This window comes from Rhinopithecus roxellana, chromosome 15, assembly GCF_007565055.1.
Source record: "Rhinopithecus roxellana isolate Shanxi Qingling chromosome 15, ASM756505v1, whole genome shotgun sequence".
NCBI lineage: Eukaryota > Metazoa > Chordata > Mammalia > Primates > Cercopithecidae > Rhinopithecus > Rhinopithecus roxellana.
In genome coordinates, this window is record NC_044563.1 from 34,000,208 (window position 1) to 34,019,144 (window position 18,937).

At 39.5% G+C, this 18,937-nt stretch overlaps 1 protein-coding gene across 4 annotated transcripts in view; it reads right to left on the minus strand.

Annotated features, from left to right (window-relative positions):
• Nucleotides 1–2,520: 2,520 nt before the first annotated feature.
• The window catches only part of MAML2 (mastermind like transcriptional coactivator 2), a 376,376-nt gene continuing 359,959 nt past the window's right edge, over nucleotides 2,521–18,937 (minus strand). The window contains exons 3-5 of one of the 4 annotated variants that reach the window (XM_030917578.1): nucleotides 16,501–16,704; nucleotides 10,684–10,795; nucleotides 2,521–5,896 (exon numbers count right to left, since the gene is read on the minus strand). In XM_030917578.1, coding sequence (XP_030773438.1) covers nucleotides 4,881–5,896; nucleotides 10,684–10,795; nucleotides 16,501–16,704 — 1,332 coding nt within the window. In that variant the 3' untranslated portion in view covers nucleotides 2,521–4,880. The remainder of the gene's footprint in view (nucleotides 5,897–10,683; nucleotides 10,796–16,500; nucleotides 16,705–18,937) is intronic. The other 3 variants (XM_010375429.2, XM_030917576.1, XM_030917577.1) reach the window with 3 other exon arrangements.

Genomic DNA, 18,937 nt, shown 5'->3' on the forward strand with positions numbered 1-18,937 from the left:
TTTTCTTTATAAATTACCCAGTCTCAGGTAGTATCTTTATAGCAGCATGAGAACAGGAATTTAGGAAGGATATTAGAAGCTGTTACACTGCCATTTACAGATCACAAAAGTTCATTAATATATACCCAATGGAGTATATTACTCAAAGTACTGGTTTTCTCCTAAAATAAAATTTCTTTGTTTTAGAAAGGATGCTAGTGAGTCTTTTTTGGCTAATTTTCTACTTAGTTTTGGAAGAAAATCTAACACAGTGTTTTAGAGTTGAAAGGGAATATAGCGTTATTTCAGCCCCAAACCCTCTTTTTTTGGGTGCAAAAACAGTCACAGAAATGTCAAAGAGAAATTGTGGATAAAATGATTAACAATTTGAACAGCCTTTGGCAACTAAAGGGTGGGAAGGAGCAGAGTTGTTCTCTCTTTTGTACTTACTTTTCCACTCTCAGGTCTACTTCCATGGCTACACAACGGGCTTCATAGATAATTTTGTAATTACACATTTTTCTCTTAATCTGTATGTATATTATTTATTTATTTTTTAAATGTGGATTTTGTTTATTTCCTATCTGACCTTCCAGGCTCATTGGAACGTGGACTACATAAAAATGTCAATTTCAGGCTGGGCCTGGTGGCTCACGCCTGTAATCCCAGCACTTTGGGAGGCTGAGGCGGGCGGATCACAAGGTCAGGAGATCAAGACCAGCCTGGCTAACACAGTGAAACCCCGTCTCTACTAAAAATACAAACAATTAGCCGAGCATGGTGGCATGTGCCTGTAGTCCCAGCTACTCGGGAGGCTGAGGCAGGAGAATGGCATGAAACCGGGAAGTGGAGCTTGCAGTGAGCAGAGATCATGCCACTGCACTCCAGCCTGGGTGACAGAGCGAGACTCCATCTCAAAAAAAAAAAAAAAAAAAAAAAAAAAAAAAAAAAAAAAACTCAATTTCATTATTGGTTTATTAACAATGCTAATAAAAAAGATAATGTCACATACTTTTTTAGTAGAAGGGAAAGGGCCAGTGAGAGCTTAACAACATATTTAGACAGCAGTGCAGGAGAATTTGGAATGGTTCTTCTTGCCTCCTCTAAAGGCCCATCTTACTCTCAACCTCGACTCTCAAGAAGGATGTGTAAATATGTCCAGTAGGGCTGTGTTTACCTAGCCTGTGTTCACTAGCCTGGTCTGACCAAATGCCACACAGCAGGCCAGGCAAATGCCCAGAGTGCTTGAGAATTAGTCTGTATTTCCGCAGTATTTAGTAGATGCCATGCATATAGAATGTTAATACAAACTTTTTAAGTGAACTAAAGAACACTGAGGCAAGTCAACATTTCACTCGTTTAGAAGCTTCCTAGAGGCCGGGCGCGGTGGCTCAAGCCTGTAATCCCAGCACTTTGGGAGGCCGAGACGGGTGGATCACGAGGTCAGGAGATCGAGACCATCCTGGCTAACACGGTGAAACCCCGTCTCTACTAAAAAATACAAAAAACTAGCCGGGCGAGGTGGCGGGCGCTCATAGTCCCAGCTACTCGGGAGGCTGAGGCAGGAGAATGGCGTAAACCCGGGAGGCGGAGCTTGCAGTGAGCTGAGATCCGGCCACTGCACTCCAGCCCGGACCACAGAGCAAGACTCCGTCTCAAAAAAAAAAAAAAAGAAGCTTCCTAGAGACTAAACTTGCCTTTAAGCACCCATTATTATGAATAGTTTTCAGAACTTTGCATAATGAAGTAACAATATTGTTGATGACTGAAAGTATGATTTCATTAACTACTTCTGAATTTTTTTTTTGAGACGGAGTCTCACTCTGTCACCAGGCTGGAGTGCAGTGGCGCAATCTGGGCTCACTGCAACCTCTGCCTCCCAAGTTCAAGTGATTCTCCTGCCTCAGCCTCCCGAGGAGCTGGGACTGCAGGTGCCCACCAACACACCCAGCTAATTTTTTGTATTTTTAGTAGAGATGAGGTTTCACCATGTTGGCCAGGATGGTCTCCATCTCTTGACCTCATTATCCACCTGCCTTAGCCTCCCAAAATGCTAGGATTACAGGCATAAGCCACCACGCCCGGCCTACTTCTGAATTTTTTAAAACAGTTTTTTACACATGAAATTATACTCAATACAACATACTTGTTTTACAAGTTGAAATCTTTACCGTTATGGTATGGTTACAGTAATGCAGGTAATATTAGTACATTCACTTAGAGCAGAGTTATCTGTCTTCATAGGGCTTAACACAAAGCCAAGACCGAGTTACTTGCTTAAACTGCTTTCTAGTCTTTGACTTAAAACAAAAAAGAAAAATTACTTCTACCTCCTCTCTATGTCAGGATGATAAACAATGCCAACAATTAAGTGGTCTGGTATTTCTATAAATGGCAGATTGTATTCCAATAGCTCTTAAGTTGTAAATCTTAAGGTTTTAGCTAAATATGTCTATCAGATTGTTGTTATCTCTGCTTTCAGGAACATTATGTCATCTTTGGTAATAGGCTGCCAACAAACAGAAACTACAGACTATACCATGTTTTCCCAAAGAATCCTGTATTTTAATGAATAGCTGAATAAATAGACATTAATTATGAAATTCACATTAAGATAGAAGAAAATCCAAACATTCTGATTGCTTTATCTCTTAAATTTGATAACTACTACAAAACATACTATTTATGTTAGGGTAAAAATAAGCCGACTCACAGGAGTGTAACTGGGAAGTGCTGGCAGATATATACAGTAACATGGAGGAGCCATACAATAAAAGTGTTTATATGTACATCTTTTTTTTTCTTTTTGTATGGAGAAATGCTGTCTTATAAAATGGGAAAACACACAGTAGACTACATGCAACAAGGACCAATACAATGTGCACAGCAGAAGAATCAAATAAGACATAAGAACTATGGGTTTAAAAAAGAATTTGGGAGCAGGACAAAAAACAAGGATTGAAACCTGGAATGCTTTCTTATTGAGGTTTCAGAATATAAATTTGTCTAACAAGCCTCTTGATAGTTTTCAAAAGTTCCCACTCAACCACCTATGGTTTAAGTGTAGAGCTAAAAATAAACCATCATATTATACAAAACTTTGTATATTAGCATACAAAAGGTAGCAATTTACTTTTTGTATAAAATATAACCTTTTGATAGTATATTTATTTCACATATGTATAAATATAACCCAAAGAATATGTTTTAAGTATTTCTACCAAAATATTCTTTACAAAAGTTTACAAAACAAGTAATTTAATTATATTTACAGCCTAGCACAGGAAAGATTCTGGGCCAGTGATGTTGGTATTGTAAAGAAGGAGAGTGCTTCTAGATATTTTAAAGACTGGGAGAGAGCTTTGCAGAATTTTCAAAGTGTGTTCTTTTTCTTTGAACAGATATTGAAAGACTTGGTTATTAAATAACTTCAGCTAAATTACATTTGATATTTGAATATGTGAGCGTATAACTGAAAGGGCTGAAGATAACCTTTGCTCCTCTGTAATTAGGAAAATGATAGTGATATTTTGCATTCATTCCAAATCAGCACACGTCTTCCCCATGTTACAGCTGATCTGTATGTGGGCACTGAGGTTAAATGACTCAACAAAAACTCTTTGATATAGTGCTCAGCCCCTGAGGGACAAAACCTGGATATGAAGAGTCCAACTAGCATGTGGCAATGATTCACCACATCAGGGACAGAAGAATGAACAGAACGCTCCTAACAGACCATATTCCATTTCGCTGTTCACCCAAATCCAAATAATACGTCCAATGAAGGACAAATTATTTTCCCTCTTGATTATGTTTTCCTTCAAATTCTGTGAAATAAATTTGTACACACTGGTACTTGCCTCCCCTGGTTCTTATCTCCAACCAAAACATGATACTTTCTAATCTCGGTTTTAGTCTCCAAACTTCCTTTTCTTGTAAGCCAGCCTCAGTCATCAAAATGAGTAGGGAGGACGAGGCTCAATTTTACTCAGCTTGGGAACAAACCAGCAGGCATCAATCATAATAAGCAACATCCTAGGTTATTTGTAGCCAAACAAATACCATTTATAGCAATGTCCAGTGGTTTTTTTTTTAAAAAAGTTAAATCCAATGCAGAGAGGTGTGCACCAATATTTCAGTATGATTAGGACAAGCCTTTGTTATATCTAAAATTTCATTTGGAATGGACTCAGATACTGGTTGTGGAAGCCAAAATCAAATTGCCCAGCTCTATATTTTTGTTTAATCACTAAACACAGCATCCCACTGAAGTAGAGGATTGTGGGAAAATTGTAAAAGTGAGGAGTGAATCTGGGGAAGAAATTCTGTAATCCACTGGATGTTTTCTAGGTTCTCTGACTTTTTCTTAATTAGCACACTGTTTGGTTACTCCAAACAAACCTATAATATTTCAATCTATCCTGCAAGCTTCGGGAAAATTAAATGAAAAGACACAATGGAAAGATTAAACCATATCTATCTATTAGAGCAAATTAAGGAGTTTGTTGCTTGGAACTAGTACCTCCTCATGACATGGGGTTTAAATAAACTACAAGTTCTATTACCTCTTTTTTTTTCCAGGGAAAAAGGAAGTTGGTTGGGAAGGCTATTTTACACAATTAATTACACATTGACACCACAGTTCTGTTTGGATAAATTGGATACTGTGTCCTGGAGTTTAGACAGGGAAAAGTGATCCCAATGTTTTACTTTCGGGTGTAAGATTTAAAACAAGAATTTGGACCAAAATGTTCATCACTGCAGTTACTTTCTGTTTTCCATTTTTAAGCATGTCATCTTCATGTAGTCCACCTGAACATCAACAGTTCAGCCTCTACAGAGTTTCTGTAAAATACTGCCTTTTAGTGCTTGGAGTTTGGAAATTGTTTCCCCTTTCTTCTTCAGGAATTGTTCCCCAAGATTTCATCAAGATTGATGTCTTTCATCCAGTCATCATTACCAGGCTCTGTCTTCAATAAAGAATCAATGAAATCAGCATCACTGTTTAGGGCAGGGCCCATGTTATCAGTTTGTTGGCTGAGGAAGTCAAAAGCTAAGTCACTGCTGTGGTCAGTTGCTTGAAAAGCCCTGGAACTTTGGTTGGGTGAAGGAAAATTGCTGGGCGTCAGGGATGGCGGCTGGTTGATGCCCGTCCTCGATTGATTCAACCCTGTTCCTGACTGATTCAAATTAGGCAAAATCTGTGTGCTTAGCTGATTGGGTCTGAGATTCAGACCCCTGAGGGGACCCACGGTTTGTCCATTTAGTGTTTGGCTCATTTGGTTCATGGGTCTCATTTGCACTGCTGGTGTTAACTGGTTAGGAGGAGCCACTGCCCTCTGGGAAAATTGCTGGCTACCTACTGCCTGTTGCAATGGCTGATTTGGGGTATAGGCTGCAGGTGTACCTGTGGGGAAGCGGACTCCTGCAGATGTCAGGGCTTCTTGCTGTTTGGTTGTTGCTTCTTGAGAGGCCCAGTTTGGTGCACTTGTGTTGGATGTGATCATTACATTTGATGTTCTCTGTGGTGGCATGCTTGCCATACTATGGGTTAAATTTGGTCTCAGTTGTTGTGAATTGCCAACAGATCCAGCTCCAAAAGTGGCTACATTGTTATTATTACTTGGCCCTAAGGTAGGTGGTCGTGGCATCATAGGGTTGTTTTGATTTGCTATCAATTGCTTTGGGTTTCTCTGTTGGGTCAATTGATTCATTCCTGAAGTGACACTGTATGTGCTAGGTTGATTACAAGGCAGATTTCCATACATCCCTATGTTCTGAACTGCTGTAGATAATGATGGCATTCTTGTCCCATGAGAAGTAGACAGGAGGCTGGAATTGGAAGTTAAAATGGTGTGTGTTGAAACTGGGTTTGCCAAAGCCTGGTTAGAGTTTAAGCTTATTGTGGATGAGCCACCTGAGAAAAAGAAGAGAATTTTATTAGTTCGTAACAGTATGTTATCTCCTCTGTAATTGCACTTTTCAATAACTCATTAATCTGAAACTGCTTTCAGGTGTAAGACAATTTAGGCGAAATAGTCATCAAATAAATTATATAAAAGGAACAAGACAGCTTTTGGGAGGAAGGAGCACCCGAGGTCACTCTTTGGTTCAAAAGTTTACACATTACAAAAAGAAGACTAAAGTAGTTCTATTTTGTAGGTTTTATTTTATTCCTCTTCTGAAGTCACTGAAGGGAGGTAAGAGTCAATCTTCCATTTTGAATTAGCTTTACTACGTTCCAAGTCCAGAGACTATAGTCTTGATCAGTCAGTTCTCATGAAATCCATGTTACTGTTTACCCCAGGTCCAAATGAGAAAGTGTGGATGAATGCTACACACGGCTCCTAGATCAATATTCCCAAACTATGGCCTTGAAAATCATGTCCCATTCTTTGAATCATCCCCATTCAAGAAGCTGCCCCAGTGGCTTCCCAGTGTTCAAAGGCTAAATCTCCATCTCTTTTTTTTTTTTTCTTTGAGACAGAGTCTCACTGTCACCCAGGCTGGAGTACAGTGGCACGATCTCCGTTCACTGCAAGCTCTGCCTCCCAGACTCACGCTATTCTCCTGCCTCAGCCTCCCGAGTAGCTGGGACTACAGGTGCCCGCCACCATGCCCGGCCGATTTTTTTGTATTTTTAGTAGAGACGGGGTTTCACCATGTTAGCCAGGATGGTCTCGATCTCCTGACCTCATGATTCGCCCACCTCGGCCTCCCAAAGTGCTGGGATTACAGGCATGAGCCGCCGGGCCTGGCCCAAATCTCTATCTCTTTAAACATCTGGAATTCAATGTTCTAGAAATTATCTCCATAAAGAAAGTCTTCAGTTCCAAGAAGTGTAGTTACTATTGAATTGTTACTCAATGCACTGTGAGCCACCTTTGCTTATGGCATTTCCCTTCCTCACTGAGCCCTACCTTTTCCTCAAGGCTCAGGCAAAGGCCGAAGCTCTCTATTAAGCTTCCTTTTATCTTCCAGTCTCCTCTCTCCAGCAGTATTTGCCCTTTGAATCTTTCATTTAGCACTTAGTATTGGGCAATCCATGGAGCCTCAAAGTGCCTGCCAGTTAAATTGATGCCTGTCAATAACTGATAGGATACTGACAGAGACCCAGGAGGCAGACAAGGGTCTCCCCTGAAGGCTGAAAAACTGGACTGCTGGTCCCAGATGAAGTCTGTTTCCGACTGACTCTTTCTGAATAATGCCCACCTGTGCACTGGGAGGACAGGGTGGAGCCTTGGGAAGTTCATGCCATTTGCAGCAGGGAGGAGCCTGGCCTCTCCTGTTCCTGTGTGGTGACCTGGAGTTCAATCTGTGAGGTGGCAAACCTGCTAGCAGGACTCTCTCTCACTTTGCTGATAGTTATTTTTCCTTTTTGCCCAATAAATTCCATTTTTCCTCATCCTTCTATGTGTCCACGAGCCTAATCTTTCCTGGCCGTGTGATGAGAGCCTGGTTTTAGCTGAACTAAGGAGAAAGTTCTGCAACAATATGGAAGAAGTGCTTAAGCCACAGGCTGTGTAATAAAAGGCTCCACACAACAGATAGTGACTAATCAACATATTGAAATCTTCTTAACTTCTGGAGGGTTAAGTCATCATGAGGAAACATTTTTGGAGGCAAAGATTATCAGAGAGGCCCAGAGAGTCAGAGATTCCGAGAAATACAGAACTTAACACACAAAAGAATATCACAGTATCAGTGGATGGGGAGAGCATGTCTGCAGTTGTAAACGTGGGCTATCCCCTGCTGCTTAAGGATACCTAGGTGGTATACATCCTGAAAGACTGAGGGCCAAATGAACACATTAGCCTTGCTATTATTTATAAATATGCCCCCAACTAGACTACATACCCTTTGAAGGCAAGAGCAGTCTCTTGTATCTCCTTGTATCTGTGTAGCGCATTGTGTAGTGGGCAATGTTTGACGAAGAGAGATAACAGCCAGGTAGGAGACACTTGAACAATAAGGGAGATGACATACAATGCCAATAAGATTAAGCAATATCATCTTTGCGGGTGAAGATGTGGAGGTGGATGACAGTGATATTGATGATCCTGACCCTGTGCAGGCCTAGGCTAATGTGTGTATGTTTGTGTTTGTGTCTTAGTTTAAAAAATAAAAACAAAAACATAAATTTTAAAAAATTTTTAAGTAAAATAAGCCAGGCACAGAACCGTATGTTCTGATTCATATGTGTAAGCTAAATAAGTTGCTCTCACAGAAGTAGAGTAGAATTGTGGTTTCTAGAGGTGGGGAGGATGTGGGGAGAAAAAGTAGAGAGAAGATGGTTAATGGATACAAAATTACAGCTAGTTAGGAGGAATAAGTCCTGGTGTTCTGTAGCACTCTAGGATGACTACAGTTAAGGATAATTTATGCTATGTTTTCAAATACCGAGAAGAGGATTTTGAATGTTCCCAACACAAAGAAATGATAAATGTTTGATGTGATGGTTATGGTAACTACCCTGATCTGATCGTTATACACTGTTTACATACATCAAAAGATCCTACTGTACCCCATATATATGAACAATTATATGTCAATTAAAAATAATTTTAAAAATTGTAAGAAAATAGAAAAAAGCTTCTAGAATAAGGATATGGAGAAAAGAATAATTTTGTACAGCTGTACAACGTGATTGTGTTTTAAGCTGTGTTATCACAAAAGTCAAAAGTTTAAACAATTTAAAAGTTGTAAAGCAAAGCAAAAAAAAAAATGTAAAAGTTAATTTATTATTAAAGAAATAAATTTTAAAAAATAAGTTTAGTGAAGTCTGAGTGTACAGTGTTTATAAGGTCCACAGTAGTGTACAGTGACATCCTAGGCCTTTGCATTCACGTGCCACTCACTCACTGACATCCAGTGCAACCTCCAGTCCTGCAAGCTCCATTCGTGCTAAGGGCCCTATACAAATGTACCATTTTGTATCTTTGTTTTTTTTTTTTTTTTTTGAGACGGAGTCTCGCTCTGTCGCCCAGGCTGGAGTGCAGTGGCCAGATCTCAGCTCACTGCAAGCTCCGCCTCCAGGTTCACGCCATTCTCCTGCCTCAACCTCCCGAGTAGCTGGGACTACAGGCGCCCGCCACCTCGCCCGGCTAGTTTTTTGTATTTTTTAGTAGAGACGGGGTTTCACCGTATTAGCCAGGATGGTCTTGATCTCCTGACCTCGTGATCCGCCCATCTTGGCCTCCCAAAGTGCTGGGATTACAGGCTTGAGCCACCGAGCCCGGCCAGTATCTTTTTAATTATATTTTACTGTACCTTTTCTATGTTTAGATACATACACACTTACCATTGTGTTATAATTGCCTACAGCAGTCATCACAGTAACATGCTGTATAGGTTTGTAGACTGGGAGCAATCAGCTATATCATATAGCCTAGGTGTGTAGTGGGCTAGACTATCTAGGTCCGTATAAGTATGCTCTATGATGTTTGCACAACAAAATTACCTAACAATGCAATTCTCAGAACATACCCCTATCATTAAGCAACACATGACTGGAAACCACATCTTATCTTTCAGCCTCCTTGAGGACAATCAACTAGAGAATCCTGTTTTTGCCCTGAGGCAAAGTAATCTTAGAGAGTGGAAAACATACATCCCGTTCCTAATGTTATTTGCTGTTTTTAGAGACAGTGTCTCAATACGTTGCCCAGGCTGGCCCAAACTTTTGGGCTCAAGCAATCCTCCCACCTCAGCCTTCAGAATAGCTGGGACTACAGGCATGTGCTACTGAGCCCAGCCCCATTCTCAACTTTAGTTGAAAGAGGCAACCTGTTGTATCTGAGGAGGTTTAAATAAGTCAGGACAACATATTTAAAAGTACACTTAACAGTACCAGGAAATATTAATAAAATAGAGGTGTTCACAGTCTTCCTTTCTTTAGAGAATCTTCTTTGTGGCTTTCTGGACAGATGAAGGTAACAGGTAAGGCAGAGAGAACTTAGGAAATCCAAGAGCATAAGCTTAACTTACATTAGAAAGTGCAGAAAGTTTTAGACAGTTTGGGGCAGAAGTATATTGAATAGATACTAAATATGAGAAGGCAGAGCAATATAGGCTGGGTTTGGGAAAGGTTCTTTTGGAGTTTAATGAGTGGGAGGAGAGAGAATTTAGGGGACTTTTGTACTTACCATTTATTTTATACTGAGAGAGCTATTAAGAAGATTTGCTTTGTGATTTAAATAGAGTTCACCTGTGGTGTTTTTGAGAGACTTTGTGAAAACTTAATTTGCTTTTCAAGTATTCCTTGGTGGCGGGACTATTCGTCTTTGAAGGAGAAACCTTGGAGATGGGCTCAATGGTGGATACAAAAAGACTAGGATTTGTCAAAGTTACACATGTGCCTGACTAAGAGGGAGAAATGTCTGCTTACCTTCCACTACCTGGGTTAAGGTATATCTTTGGGAGGAGAGTGATTGAACCTAACAGAAAAATATTTAGCTCTTTTGAGTTCTTGGAGGTAGTCCAGAGAGTGGTGAAATATGTGAGTACAGGGCAAGACTGATGAAAGAAAAAAAACTGATGAAAGGACTAAAAAATATTTAAGTGTAGTCTTGATATGAAAGTCAAATGGGAGTTAGAAATTCTAAGAAAGATATTACAATCATATGTGAGTTACAGGGATAATTGAAAATTGAATTTTTTTTCCTTTCACAGCTCTAACTTTTATGAATTTTTAAGGATGCTTACCAGAATACTGAGCAGTTGGTTGCATATTGCCCACATTTCTTCTTTGGTCTTTATAATCTGGAGGTGGCCTTGACAAATGTCGGTTTATCTGATCTTGTGGAGCAATTTTCTCCTTGAGAAAAGATATGAAAACATGTTACATTGCATCATTCCCTTTTCACTTGTGAAAATGCATGTAAAATTTTGTAAAATTTCAGAAAAGTAACATAAGAACAATTTTGCAATCATGGGTTACAAATCATGACCTTATTTTGCAGTCTTAATTCAGAGACAAATCTTTTCAATTTCAATAAACTTCCTGTATGGAAGTATAATTTCTACTTCTCTATAACACTCAACATGTGTTTTGGTTCTAGTAACATCTTATTTTCTTTATTTTTCAATTCAATTTCAATGAGAACTAAATTTCTGTGATTTTTCAAGACGCTAATTTCTAATTTTATGTGGTAGTACAGCTGATATGCTTTGGTAGGTACCTATATACAATTATGGTCCCAAACAGTGGGGAAAGCACAGGAGGTAGGGTTTTCAGATAAAATACAGAACACCTCAGCATTCTGTATTCTTATTTGCTTTGTTTATTTGTTTGAGATGGAGTCTTGCTCTGTCGCCCAGACTGGAGTGCAGTGGCACGATCTCGGATCACTGCAACCTCTGCCTCCCAGGTTCAAGCGATTTTCCTCCCCCCAAGCCCTCGGGATTACAGGTGCTCACCACCACGCCCAGCTAATTTTTATATATTTTTTAGTAGAGATGGGGTTTTACCCTGTTGGCCAGGCTGGTCTCGAACTCCTGACCTCGTGATCCACCCACGTCAGCCTCCCAAAGTGCTGGGATTACAGGCATGAGCCATCGCGCCCAGCCCTGTATTCTTATTTGTTAAATCTGATAACCCTAGGTAGGAGGAGATGTCAAAAGACACCAACAGGTACCGATATAGGCACTATATGAATTTTATGTCTTTTTTTTACCTCCTTATAAACAATTCTTAAAAGTAGGCATGATTATTTCCACCTAAAAAATAAGGCAATGGAATCCTTGTTAGGCTAAGTAACTTGCCGAAAATCACACAGTGGTAGAACTGAGACCAAATCCTGAGTCCAAAACTCAGGCTCTTTCCTGACACACAATACCAGGCCCCTTGCTACTCTGTTTCTCAGCTCCCCATTCTAAAAGCACAGGTTTGCTGCCCTCCCTTCATTTCTTCCATTTGGAATCAGCCTTTTGATTTTTAGAATAGGTGAGGTTGGAAGCTAAGAAAAAAAATAGAGACATTCTTTTAATATGTCAATATCCTCAGTCAAAGACCACTAGGAACACAGCTGTTGGCTTTATTACTTGTTGCAGCAAGGGAGAACACACATCATGAGGGGTCACAGGGTATCTCAGTAGGAGAATGTTAGAGAGAATCTGTCCTGAGATTTGGACTTCGAGTGATTTCAGGAGGGTCTAAGGAAATGGTGCTTTGTTCTAGATTGGAAGCTGTCACAAAGTAAAGTCAATTCTAATTAAATAAAGAAGTAGCTATCACTCATTTAACAAGAGAGGGGGGTGTTTGGTGTTTTGGAGGTTGCACAGTGACCTTGTTTGTGTCTGTTTTTAGACAAAATTATGAAGTGTTATTTTGTCTCATTTCATCATGGTCTCAGAGTAACCTTGTCTGAGGTTGACATTCTGTAGGACTGTTTATACCCAACAGAGAACAAAATGGCTTGACTGTGAGTATCATATCAGCTTTGGGAATTAAGGGCTGCCTTTTATCTTGTTTGGTATGGATCAGGGAGTTTTTAGAATGACTTCACTGCCATTTTGTATGCATCCCAAAGCAATCTCAATTTTCAAGATAAAAATAATCAGCATAGGTAGAGGGAGAACACTATAATTATAGAAAAGTCAACAAATAGAAAAGGAAACTTTGCAATAGATACATGGGTAAATTAGCTGGAAGACAAATGTGCACTGCCTAACTTAGAACTGACTTAAACCATGTGTTTCTCAGTTTCCCATCAAATTCCAAACCTTCTTAGTAGAATAAGTCTACTATAAAGGAGGAGAAAAAGCCTTAAAACAACAACAAACCAAATTTAAATTCTTGTTGCTAAGAAAAAAGCTTGAAAGATACAGTTTTTTGCACATAAGTAATTCATATAAAACACAATTTTGATGAGCTAAGTGTAAATGAATCAGAAACATATGGATTACATTTCTTTTAAACATGGGTTTACAAATTAAGGGAAAAAGTGGTTGGTGAAATGCTTTTTGGTTTTGCCCAAACCCTAAATGTTTAAGAAACAGCTTTAGATGTTCCATGAACCCAAATGTGGTGATGTTCAACCAGCTCTGTTGTAAACTGTTGTGTAAGATGACAGTTTTGATTTTTATGCCAAGCATGGGACTTTCTGAAATCCACTCTTTTCCAAAAGTATCTGTCATTCTTTCTTATGTAATTAGGTGTTTCTACTGTTTATACTGAAGAAGACAGGATGTGTGTGTGTGTGTGTGTGTGTGTATGTGTGAGAGAGAGAAAGAAAGAGAGAGAGAGAGAGGTAAAGAGAGAGAAGAAGGTGCTTGACTTCCCATCATAGACTATATTGCAAACCTGGATTTATTTTTATATCTCTTCAATCTAATTATTGACTTTTTTTTTTTGAGATGGAGTCTCACTTTGTCACCCAGGCTGGAGTGCAATGGCATGATCTCGTCTCACTGCAACCTCTGCCTCCCATGTTCAGGCGATTCTTCTGCCTAAGTCTCCCAAGTAGCTGGGATTACAGGCACCCGCCATCATGCCCAGCTAATTTTGTATTTTTTTATTAGAGACAGGGTTTCACCATGTTGGTCAGGCTTGTCTCCACTAGAGGGTTAAATTGTTGTTCAAAGGGTTTTCATATATATATATACACACACACATATATATATGTGTGTATATATACATATATATGCATATATACGTGTGTATATATATCCAGAAATTTAGGTTTCTTAAACTACTTGTTCACAAATGACTTAGATTAATAACTTTGCATATGGACATAACATAGAGCTGCCATGTTGTTCTTTTGTGCTGAAGAGCAGCAAAGACTAGACTGCAATACTGAATAGAGACGGCTACATTTTGCAAAAGAATGACATTCCCATTCTGTGCAAGTGTAAACACATAGGCCATTTCTGAGATTACTTTTGTGCAATAGGAAATTTAATTTATGAACTAATATCTAACGATAAGCCAATCTGTTAGACTTGAAAATCCATTATAGAAATCATCTGTTATAGTACATATCTGTTCTGCTTCAGTTTCTTCATCTGTAAAAATGTGAGATGTGGATAATTATAGGACCTCCCTCATATTTCTATTTAATACTGTGAAAATCCAGCTTGGTGCCTGGCACACAGTAGGTACACAATGCGTGTTGGTAATTATGATGTCCGTTGTAATAAGTACTATTCATGTCTCTTCTTTGTGCTTCATTGGTAGGAGAATAACAGAGAATAAGGATAACAAACTTTCATGAGAAAACATCTCAATTTAGGTGCCTATGTGGCCTTGCCAACTGACTGCAAAAGACCACAAAGCATATGCTAATGTACAGTGGTATCAAAGACCACTTCTTCCTGGATATGCTAAAAAGCACAGACACCCTCAATGGTATCCAAACAAAGAGACATGTGAATGGTTTTTAAAAATCACAAAAACAGCAGCCTCATTCTCATTCATCTCACAGTTTATGCCACTGCCCTTTGCACCTGTCCTAGTGGTGACTCAACTGGGGCCCAGTGGGAGTTAGGCCAGTGCCAGGCCAGGACCCTCATGGAATGTATATGCTACCACTTCCTTGCCTTTTAACAAGAGCTGAAAATCAACCTCTGCGTGTTATAATTCATAAAATTAGTAGTATTGATGGTAGTGATGAAAGTGTACCCAGTAAGTCAACCTTAGATTACATGTTTTTCTCTCTGCTGCCCTTGTTTCTAAGTTCTTTAGTTTATAAGGATAAAAATGGGAGGGGAAGGGAACAGGGGAGAGGACTGGAGTTTTCAAAACTATGATTTCTAGAAGAAACCAGTTGTGTCACTTTGTGATCCAGTCTGTGACTCCCTTAAATCTTATGGCAGTATTCACGGTCATCTGTAATCTTATTTCTTAATATTCCTTATTCCAGGTCAAATAAATTTACTTCTCACTATTTCTTTTCACATGTCCTGAATACAAAACTTTGTCCACTTGTAATTCCTTAAAAAAATGTGGTTGTTAGACTATGTTTACTTTTTATCAGGCATTAAATATTTCACAATGCAATCTCAAACTAACCAACAAATTCACACCCAGGCTGCACCTTTTGGTGTCTGCTCCACCCTCCACCTACAATAGTGGACCCCACCTACTCTATCAGAATCCTACAGTCCTTCAAAATCAATGTCAAATTTTACTTCTTTGGGAGACTATCCTCAATCTTTTCAGGCTGGATTTAATCTTTCTCTCCATTACATTTTCTCTTACTATTTTTATACTTTTACTATAATGCAAATCTGAATCTAGTACTTCCCCTTGTGTTAAATCCTTAAAATCTCTTCTATTGCTTTTCAGTGTAAATTCTGGCCTCTCAAGCCCTACCCTCCTGCCTGTTATCTCCGGCATTTTTACCCATCACTTCCCCATTCTTGTGCACACTCAATACCTTGGCAGACATAAAATGTAGTATCCTTTATTGTCCCCAGGTCTTTGAATATGCTCATTGTTCTGGCTGAAATAACCTTCCTACTCTTCATCTCATCTCTTACTCCACTTTCAGATATTCAGTAGATAAAACATTCTTTCTGAAAGCATTTATAGTAGTTCCCAGAGTATAGCATTTAATCACATGCATTACAATTGGCCAATTTATTTGACATATCCTCCGTATGCTCAAGGCTTCTTTAGGGTGAAGAGAGGATTTGCCTTGTTTATGGCTCTACACTTATTGCAAATTATTATTTACTGAATAATTATAGCCCCCCTGCATTTCTGACTCTTACTACAAAGCTCCTTGAATATAAAATTATTTGATTTTGTTTTTAATCTTTTCTGTATACCTTAGCTCTAATTCACCTGGAGATGCTTACTTTTTATTTCATTTGGCCAAATAGTTTGAAGGGAGGCAATGAAGCCAGGGCTGAGCAGATAAATACTGAAGGAGGGTTAATGCATGGGTAGTGTGTGGTAAACACAATCTTGTCTTTCTCAAAAAGTCAAATATTAGGTTGGTGCAAAAGTGATTGCGGTTTTTGCCATTAAAAGTAGTGGCAAAAATCACAATCACTTTGGCATCAACCTAATATATACAGTGCAAATGGGAAATGCATTTTACATTTTCTTTTAAAAAATCCCCCATTGTGAGTTGCTTTATTTTAGAAGCCAAATCTTGGTTTTGAGACTCCATGTTGGCTTTTAAAGTTGCTTTTAAAACTCTTATCTCTAAAATCAGTTTGGATTGGAGTTGATTCAAGTTCAGTTTACTATTTCTGCCCCTTAAGCCTGGGGAACAACACTGGTTTCTTTTGCCTGATTCAAATGCTTATGTTGGTTGTTCTAGACATTCCTGGGCTGGGCAAGGCTGGTTAGCAGAGGTGCCATGCATTCCAAGTGTCCAGCAGCTGTTAAATCAAGTTTGGTTTTTTTTCTTCCTGCAGTACACTAAATGTATGGAATTATCCTCTCTTACAGTCGGGACGTCTTTGTTGCTGTCACGTAAGTAGGCGCAGTAAATATAAATGGAAAAGAATAAACTCCCTCTGGTGGGTCAACAGGTCGGTTCAGTAGAAATTAAGAGAAAGTTTTACCGCATCAGCCAGCATCTGCTGCTGGAGAAGAAGCTGCTGTTTCTGCTCCATGATCTGCCTCTGTAGAGTCTGCTTCTTTCCCATCAATTGCTGATTCAACAGTGATTGCTGGGAGTTCATGTAACCACTTCCAGTGTTTGGATTTGAGCAGGGGTTGGGACTTGGACTGGGGCCTGTGTTCTGGCCTACCACAGAGTGTTGATCCTAAAGAAGAGAAAGGGGGAAGGAAAAGCTACTGTGAATTAAAAAAAGAAAAATGTAACACAAAGATCATACACTCAGATTCCAAACATTTGTGATCTTATTAAATATCAAACATGGTCAAATGGGTTGGAGATCAGAGAATCACTTTTTAAATGTCGAAGAAGTAATTGCATATCACAGCAACCAAAGCAGCTGAGTTAATGACATTAGGGCACTGGAAAACTCCCATAGGACTCTGATGGTGGAACCTCCACATTCCAGAAGGTGTTTTTTATGGAACCTCAAGGAAAACTACCATAAAAACATATGGCAAACCTCTCAATTTCTCAGGAATAAACATCATAACCTAACAGATCCTTCCATTTCCCAAAGTTAGCATGTATCATTGCTGATCCTGCAATGAAAATCATGTTTTAATTCATGTGTTTAAAAGTTGAAACCACTTTAGACAGAAGGCATTTTGCCTTACCCAGCTTTCTGTGACAGAGAGGTAAGAAGTCCTGTAAGTTTCTGTTTTATAAACTCAAACTTCGAAAGGACTTCACTTCTCAGGGACTTGTAAATTTTGTTCCCCAGTCAACAATTAAGGTATCTTGGCACAAGAATCTCAGTAAAAGAATACCCGACACACTGATAATGAGAAAATATTGATTAAAAACTCAATTGTATGTCAAATAATATTGGGTATTGGTGAACTACCTTTCTAATTTGAGGTCTCTACCAATTTTTTGGCATTGACAGATCAGGACTCTGCAAGACAGTAAGCTAAACCCAGTTGAATATTCTCATTAATTCCCAGTGATGTATTTAGGATTGAGTTCTGCACTAGTACACTAGTAGGGTTATAAGAAGACTAGAAAATATGGTTATCATCTTAGAGAATTTATCACCCAAGTGAGGGAGAAATGCTTACGTGTATAAACACAAGAAAATGCAAAATCAAATTTTAGATCATATGATATAAACGAAAAGTCAAAAATTGTTATACTTTGATTAGAATGATCTGGGAATCAGCTTATAAGATAGATGCCCTGGACTTGTCCCAGGGATTCTGAGGCTATAGATCAGGGTACCTCTTTAGATCATTCTGATACTCACTGGTCCAGGGAATACGCTTCGGGAAACACTGAATACATGGGAACAAAAGAAATCCAACTCTCTCTCTTTTTCTTTAAGAGACAGAGTCTCACTCTGTCACGCAGGCTGGAGTGCAGTGGCACAATCATGGCTCACTGCAGCTTCAACCGCCCAGGTTCAAGCAATCCTCCCACTTCAGCCTCTTAAGTAGCGGGACCACAGGCGCACACCACCTGGCTAATTTTTAAATTTTTTGTAGAGACGGGGTGGCTAATGTTTACATTTTTTGTAGAGACAGGGTCTTATTATGTTGCGTAGGTTGGTCTCAAACGCAAGGGCTCAAGTGATCCTAGATCCTTGGCCTCCCACAGTGCCGGTATTACAGGCATGAACCACCACTCCCGGCAAAAAAAAATCCAGCTGTCATTCACCAACTAAACTATGTGAGGTTACAAGACATAAAAACATAAAGCAGGCAGTTGAATGTGGTGGCTCATGCCTGTAATCCTAGCACTTTGGGAGGCCGAGGCGGGTGGATCACCTGAGGTCAAGAGTTTGAGACCAGCCTGGCCAATATGGTTAAACCCCTTCTCTACTAAAAATATGAAAATTAGCCAGGTGTGGTGGCACGTGCCTGTAATCCCAGTTACTCAGGAGGCTGAGGCATGAGAATCACTTGAACCCAGAAGGCGGAGGTTGCAGTGATCCGAGATTGTGCCACTGCACTCCAGCCTGGGCGACAGAGCAAGACTCTGTCTCAAAACAAAAACAAACAAACAAAACCATAAAGCAACTCCCATGATACCACATGAGTCGTGGTAGTAGGTACACCATTTATGGAAATTCTCTTCTCTTTTATTTCTTTCTCTTTATGTGCCAAGCTGAAATAAATAAATAAGTAAGCCACACTCCGAAAGCCTTGGCCTTTTGTAATCTCTGGGGCTATAGAGCTCACCAGCTGCCTCAAAAGCAAAGTGTTACAAAATAATCCTAAGGGCCACCATCCACTGAGGCTTATTATCAGCCAGTCACTGTGGTCAGTGCTTTACATGATTTATCTCATTCACTCCTCCCAACAAGACAATGAGCAAGAACTTGTATTATTAACCCAACTTTGCAGATGAGAAACCTGAGCTCAGAGAGATCACACGGCTGT